The sequence below is a fragment of the Manis javanica genome, chromosome 14 (assembly GCF_040802235.1).
Source record: "Manis javanica isolate MJ-LG chromosome 14, MJ_LKY, whole genome shotgun sequence".
Classification (NCBI taxonomy): domain Eukaryota; kingdom Metazoa; phylum Chordata; class Mammalia; order Pholidota; family Manidae; genus Manis; species Manis javanica.
This window is the reverse complement of record NC_133169.1, coordinates 40,843,196-40,851,111: the sequence shown is the minus strand read 5'-3', so window position 1 is coordinate 40,851,111 and position 7,916 is coordinate 40,843,196. Positions and strand designations below refer to the sequence as shown.

Genomic DNA, 7,916 nt, shown 5'->3' with positions numbered 1-7,916 from the left:
ACACACTGTGTGTCTGTGCTCCCGGTGTGGATGACTAGGGGTGGGATTTAGGAGTCCTGAACTCTGACTCCCTCCCCACTCTGACTCCTTTCCTCCCACCAGGGAGCTGAGGTTGGGGGATCACTCGGGTCCTGCTGGGCCATGGCTTGTATCTTACCCCCTTCATGAGGTGCTGGGTTCCCACAGATGTAGATATAGCTTGGCTTTTGTGCTGTATCTTCTGGACTCTTTTTTAGGAATAGTTGTATTTGTTGTATTTTCAAAAATATATATGGTTTGGGGAGGAGATTTCTGCTGCACTACTCACACTGCCATCTTGGTTCCTCCAGCCTAGAGTGATTTTTGAAAAAAAATTAATAACCTTTAGTCCTTTTCCAGTTATGATGTCCTAACCCCATGTTGGACTTATTTGTTGAATTTTGGCTTTGGCTATTTTAATAGTGTCACAATTAGGGCTTTGGAGGAAGCATTAGAGCAACTTCTCTATCTGCATCATGAAAGTTCCAAATTGAGAAATGATTTAAATCACACTGCAGATTTCCAAGCCATAGAGGGAACAATGAACAAAAATATAGATAAAGATGATGAGCAAAAATCATTAGATCCAAGGTTTTGGAACTCTCAGAACCATAGATATGTTCAACATTTGTCCCAGCCTGCGGGACGAACGTGGAGTGTGCCGGAGACGCCTGTAGAAATGAAACAAGCAAGGGACACAAAGAACAACCAGCAAGACAGGATGTCTGATCAAGCTGGCCAAGTTTATTGTTTGTAGACTTAATTTATACAGGTCAGCAAGGAAGGGGTGGGTCAAAAGGCAATTGGACCTTAGGTGACGCTGGTGGGAGGGTGTAAAGGGGTGATTGGGCTTTGGTTGGCACCGGCGGGAGCAGAGAACCCAGAAGAGAAGCAGGGAGTTCTCCATTTTGTGGGGGGGGGGGGGCTCTTTGGTCTCCGGCATCTCCTCCTTTTCTGTTCTTTTAGGAGGGGTTGGAGCACTACTTAGGGTGCTTTGAGCCACTTATCTTCTGGGTAGATGGTGCCTGTCTTAGGTTTAGAGGTCTTATACCTGGCCTCTGTTTCTAGGAGCTTGCCTCCTTTTGGAGTCGGCCTGGCATATTCCGGGGAGCTTGCCCTAATACTGGATCAGCCTATACATATAGGAGCTTGCCCCAGTATTAGATTGGCCCCTTTTAACTAGAGGTCTTATATCTGTTCTTGCAGGTATATCCTCTTAATTACCCATCATTGACTACCCATCTTAGTTGCCCAGGACATTATCAAGGAACAGGATGAGAAAACCTTGACGTGGCTCTTTTTATTCCCAAGTTACTGCTGGGTCTGTCTTGGCGCAAGGCTCTATGTAAGGATCTACACTTTGATCAGCTAATGCAAGGCGATGATAATGAACTTGGATGGGCTTTGCTATGAGGGAGTCGATCTGTTTTTTAATTAACTGGGTGAGTCTTTTAAAAGCCCAGGGGCCAAAGGAAAGTACTAGTATTAATCCCAGGAACGGGCCTAAGATGGGGAGAAGGTAGGGGAGGAGCCCATTTAGTCCCGTCCAGAGAGGGTTGTCAATGGAGTTCTTTCCGCCTTCTTTCGAGATCATCTTGAAGGGTCTTTATCTTGTCTTGGACAACGCCTGACTTGTTGGCATAGAAACAGCACTTTTCCTGTAAAGCCAAACAGATGCCTCCCTGTTCTGTTGTGAGGAGGTCTAAGCCTCTACGGTTTTGCAAAACTACTTCTGCTAGAGAGTCTATTTGGTCTTGGAGATCATTAATTGTTCCTGAGAGGGCTTGGACGTCGTTGATTAGTTGATGGGACAACTTATGGTAGGAATGTACGGCTATTCCTGCTCCTGCTGTTCCTGTGGCTACTGCGGTAGTAATCCCGAGGCCTACTAGGAGTGGGATAAGCTGGATGGCTCTTTTAGAGCGTGGATGCCCTGCTATATACTCAAGGTTGGGTATGGGATAGGTTCTTCTCCTGGAATAATATTAATATCTGGGAGAAGACTGGCCTGCACACATAACCCAGTCCAATTTGTGGGTAGGGCAGTAAATGCAAGGTTTCCTCCACAGACAAAGACTTGTCCAATAGCAGGGCAAAGAGATGAGGAATAATTGAAAACTTGGGAGCAATCTGTGAAAGAGGCGAATCTTACGTTTACGTCATTACTATTATTCTGGGGCTGCTTTTGTATGCATACAGATGAGTTAAATCCTATAGGTTGTACTCTAAAGGGTGAGTTAAGAGTACAATTCTGTTCTGGCAGTGTATTAGTAGCGTTAGTGGGAATTGCGAGGGGCATAGGTGTACCAGGGGTCATGCATAGTCAGCAATTTTCAGCAAGGCTGGGGTTAGTAGAGTTTAGTGTGCTATGGGTGGCTTTTAGGATATCAGCAGTCTGGGTGTCAAGATCTATGCCATGAGACTTGGGCAAGGCTAGAGGGTGATACTCTAAGGGAGGGTATATTTCTTTGATAATTTCTTCAATTTTCTTTTGAACTTGGGCTTCTCACACTTTGTTGGTCCACCGCCATCAGATACGTGGATCGGGGCTTGCGGTGGCCAGCAAATCGCCTTGCCAAGTTGGCCATGACAGGAGGCTTGTGCATATTTAGAATGTCTTCGGGGGTTGCTATAATCATACTCGCCTCCAAAGGAACCAGTATAACCATTTTGTAAGATGGCTGTTAGATATTTTTTGCCATCGGCACCAGTGCACTGTTGGACAGTGTGGTAACAGGTAGAGTGTAATTCAGTGGCTTTTTGGCAGGGGTTGGGACAAGGCCCTGGTTTGCCATTAATTGTAGGTATAATTTTGGGCTTTCTTACACATTTCCAAGACTGGGGCTGCTAACCTCTTCCGGATGAAAATCCGCCTGCAGAGATATCTGCTGTGAGGTATGCTATTTTGTCTTGGCAGTCTACAGGTCCTCTGGTAGTAAGCTGAGGTCCAGCTATTGGTTTTTCCCCTTGAGATGTTATTTGAGTATGTCCTCTCAGACTAGGTTCTAAATCCATCACTCCTCCCTTACAATCACAAGGGCTTCCATACAACTGAATGAGGAGTTCTTCCTTATTTGGAGGGGGTCCAAATCCTCCTAGGACAACAGTGACTATTACAGTAGCGATAAGAGAATGGATAGTAGACATGATGACTTCTTAGGGTTCAATGAAAATAGGCAAGATCACTGGTAGTGGACCTACAACTGTGGTAACAAAGGTCAGGTGGGCTTACCTTGTCCAATGATGATGGATATTTATCTTCTCCCTGAAAGGCAAGGAAAAACTGTTCTCAGGGTGGATTCTCCTCCCTGGAATGTATTGGGTTATTATTAATATGTTTTAAAGGGGTATTAATGGGTTTGACAAGGCGCTCTGGTAACCATCGAGGTCCATTTCCCTGTGTATCATATACACAGGCATGGCCTCTACCCCAGATAAGAACTGGGTTGGGACCATGCCATTTAACGGTTAGAGGATCTTTCCATAAGACTTCTGCAAATTAGTTTTTCTTCTCTTGGTGCCACAACCTGTCGGCGGCAGACTTGTTGTAGTTGTCTAATTGTAAAAAGTTAAGCGTGAATAGTGCATGATTAAGGAGGTTTTTTGGGGAGCCTTTTATAGGGTAAACAGTGTTGCTCTTAAGCTTATTAATTGTATTCTTTAGTGTCTGATGGGCTCGTTCGATTATTCCTTGCCCTTGGGAGTTGTAAGGAATACCTGTGATATGCTTGATTTGGAATTGATGGCAGAAATTTTGAAATACTTGTGAAGTGTATCCAGGCCCATTATCTGTTTTAATAGTTTGAGGTTTACCAATAACAGTAATGCATTGGAGAACATGGGCTAAGACATTTTTGGTGGCTTCACCACTATGGAGGGTGGCAAATATAAAACCACTGTAGGTATCAATAGTTACATGAGTGTATTTAAGAGTTCCAAATTCAGGGATATGGGTGACATCTATTTGCCAGATTTCATTAGGGAGTAGGCCTCTCGGATTAACTCCTAAATGAGGGAGGGGCAGTAAGGTTACACACCCTGGGCAGTCTTTAACAATTTGCCTAGCTTGTTCTCTGGTGAGTTTAAATAAAAGTCGGAGAGTGTGAGCATTGACGTGGTGAAGAGCATGGTATTGACTAGCTTTGGTGACTGCATAGGTTGTAATGGAATATGTGAAGTGGGTATTTTTGTCTGCGAGGGCATTGCCTTGGGAGAGGGAGCTAGGGAGGTCGGTGTGGGCTCACAGATGTCCAATATAGAAAGGGGCTTGTCTGAGTAATATAAAGGTTTGGAGTTGTTGGAAGAGGGAAACAGCATTGGTAGAGGGTTTAATATAAGGGACTGTTTCTAGAACAGGAACTTAGTATGCTATGTAGGCACTGTCAGTATACAGATTAAAAGGGATTTGGCTCAACATTTTAAAAACTTGTAAGATAGCAAATAGTTCTACAAGTTGGGCTGATTTAAAGGGTGACTGAATACTGTAACTTTGTGAGTTTATAACATAGGCAGCAATACCAGAGGAGGAGCCATCAGAAAAAAACTAGAGGGGCATTTTCTAAAGGAGTGGATGAGGTTATTTTTGGAAAAATAAAGGGATGTAGTCGTGAGAATTGAAGGAGTTTATGTGAGGGATAGTGATTATTGGTTTTACCTTGGAAAGAGGCAAGGGATATAATCCAGTCATCTACATTCTGGGACAGCCAATCTGTTTGTTCTTTTGTATAAGGAATGATAAGCTGATCAGGGTCTCTGCCAAAATGCTGGCGGCTTTTTTCTCTGCCTATTTGTATGATCTTTGCAACTAGTGAGGGGTATGTGATAAGAACTTTAGGTGGGGAGGAGGGCAAATGGATCCATAACAAAGGATTGTTTTGCCATAAAACTCCAGTAGGGGTGTGTGGCGTATTACAGATAATGAGAGCGAAGGGCCTGTCATAGGATAGGAATGTAGTTTGTTGTTGTTGTATAGCTGTTTCAACAATGTTTGAAGTTTCTTTTGCCTGGGTGGACAGTTTCCGAGGGGATGAGGGATTGGGGTCTCCTTGTAGTATATCAAAAAGAGGTTTTAACTCTCCAGTGGTTAGTTTAAGATAGGGTCTGAGCCAATTAATGTCTCCCAAGAAATTTTGGAAATCATTCAATGTTTGTAAGTGTGATGTTTTTAATTGAATCTTCTGGGTAGTGATTTTGCTTGAGGTTAATTCAAAGCCAAGATAATAATAGGGATATGTTAATTGAATTTTATTTGGAGCAATTTGGAGACTGAAAAAAGTGAGACGGGTGGTCAATTCTTGGCTACATTTTAAGACTTCAGAGTTGGATGCTCCAGCCAGGAGGATATCATCCATATAATGAATGATATAGATGGAAGGCCACTGCGGTCTGAGGGGATCTATGGCTTGGTCTACAAATTTTTGACACAGTGTGGGGCTATTTGCCATACCTTGAGGGAGTACCTTCCACTGGTAGCGATGCATTGGCCCTTTAAAATTGGTGACGGGAATACTAAACGCGAAGTGTTCTCTATCTTGGGGATGGAGTGGAATGGTAAAGAAACAATCTTTAAGATCGATAATGATCTTGAAGTAATTAGCTGGGATGGCTATTGGAGAGGGGAGACCGGGTTGAAGGGCTCCCATCGAGAACATGGTTTTTTGATTTCTCTGAGATCTTGGAGGAGTCTCCATGTTCCTAATTTCTTTTTAATTACAAATATAGGAGTGTTCCAAGGAGAGGTGGTGGGTTCTAAATGTCCAGCAGCTAATTGTTCCTGTACTAACTTGTTGGCTGCTGTAAGTTTTTCTTGAGTTAAAGGCCATTGATCTACCCAGACAGGATGTCGCGTGCCCTGTCCTCGCCGGCAAGAACAGCATGCAACAACAGCAGGATTCTTCTGCAGAAAGCTTTATTCTTCAGCTCTTTGTGAAACAAATGAGTTGGGCAGGACCCAGAGGGGAAGGAGAGGCTTGCTTATATAGTTCTCATGCTCTGACCTGGTTGGTGCGGCTCCATATGCCTTATTAGCATAACCATTTGGTGGGTCTCATTGGTCCTTATGCCAAGGCGCAATTAGCATGTAGTTTAGTGGTGTGGGATGATTTGTCATTAGGAAGTTCGGGGCCTTCCGGCTGCCCTGCATTGGGCACTATTTTCTGAGCGCGGCTGCCAACAACAGGAGAGTCTGATTTCCATTTTATTTTGTCTGCATGGGGTACAGGAAAGTCAATGGCCATCACGGAAAATTTTTATTCCCTACTCCTAAACGGTCATTCTTGGGTATGACAGTAAGAGGTTCTTTTATACCTTGGCTATTTTTTCCAAGGCCCTGGCCGGGCAGATAGCCTTGGTTAAGCATTTGTCAGGTGATACTTCAGGGGGGGGGGTTTCTGGGCGGCGACCACGGGTGAGTGGGCGACCACGAGTGATTGGGAAGGCTAGGATTGGGCTTTTAGGTTTCACTTTCTTTATGGGTTTTTTGGGGAGTGAGGGAGTCTGCATGGGGTTTAATGATGTTAGTTCGGCGTCAAGGGCTTTAATCTCTTTAATGAGCTGAACATGTTCACGTTTTTGTTGCAAAATGTCTTTAAGTGAAGAAACTTCTTTGGTTAGAGAAATTTTGCTTGTCGGATGGGGTCAATTGAAAGGGGGAATTTGTGAGATGACTCTAGATCAGGGATTTGAAATATAGGGGCACATTGAGGGGAAATAGGTTTATATGGAGGGAGTCTGAAGCTTTTATTAGAGGCACTATAAAGGGCTGGCGCCGTAAGGCGCCAGGGGTCTTCATTTGCATGATAATGGACGGCTTGTTCTTCTAAGGACTCTTCATTGTTTAGGGTTAAATGATTTGTTTGGTGTTTTAAAGACGTGAGTGAAGGATAGATATTTGGGATTTTAGGAGGATCAGGTTTATCGTGAGTGTCTGGAGATTTTATATTAGGTTGAGGTTTAGGAGATTCTTTAATAGGAGCGGTGGGGTCTTCAGGGATATCTACGGATACTGAAGGACAGGCAGAGGGTGGTCGAGAGTTTTCTTTAAGGGCTATTTCTCCTGTTTTAATTATATCTTTAATATCAGGATCTTGAGAATGAACCTCAAGTATGTCGTGAATAAGGTTCCAGTAAGAAGATGCTGAAACAGGGACTTTTTCAGGGCCAAAGGTCTGATAAAAGTCTTGGAGGGCATCACCAACTCTTTTCCAACATTTATGATTGATAGTGCCTTTGAGGGGAAACCAGGGGCAAGTCTCATGAGTAAAGGAAAAAAATTGTCCAAGATCTTTTCTTTTAACCCTTACTCCTCATGTCCTGAGGGACTCCTTGAGTCTGCTAAGAAATACCTCGTGGGAGTTCAGTGAGTTGCCCATTAGGACGGCTGGGATTTCAACTCTATGTAACTTGGAATTATACTAATGCAGCCGCAACCACGCCAATGTTCTGAACTACTGGAGGCACTCTCATCAGCTCAGGCGAGCCCTTGCTTACGTAGGACAATCAGCAAGTATAATCCGCTTGCTCGGACCCTCTAAGGCAGGGACTCTGTAGTCAGTGTCCCTTGTGCAGGCCCTAGAGGTGAACGACTATTAGCCTAAAGTAAGCACAAGGTTTTCAGAGAGGAACAACCAGAGGACAAAACAAGGAATAAATCGCAGCAGCAAACTAGAGGGAGGGGATCAGTGAGAACTCACAAGAGGTATTTAAGATGCATGCTTGGATGATGCATCTACTCACCTCTCTGGGATCTGTATTATGGACAGGTGATCCACAGTGATCCTCAACGCAGAGTCGACATCAGGTGAATACCCGTGTGATGACTCAGAAGAATGCCTGGCCAGGGCTTCCGAGCAGACGTTTCAGCAGGAGTCCCAGGGCCCCACATTGGGTGCCAGTTGTCC

At 44.2% G+C, this 7,916-nt stretch overlaps 1 protein-coding gene across 1 annotated transcript; it reads right to left on the bottom strand.

Moving 5' to 3' along the window:
- Nucleotides 1-1,318: 1,318 nt before the first annotated feature.
- Nucleotides 1,319-2,657, bottom strand: LOC140845979 (syncytin-2-like). Its single transcript, XM_073221420.1, is given in 4 exon segments — nt 1,319-1,582; nt 1,584-1,981; nt 1,984-2,148; nt 2,531-2,657. Coding segments are annotated over 4 exon segments (954 nt in total).
- Nucleotides 2,658-7,916: the final 5,259 nt, after the last annotated feature.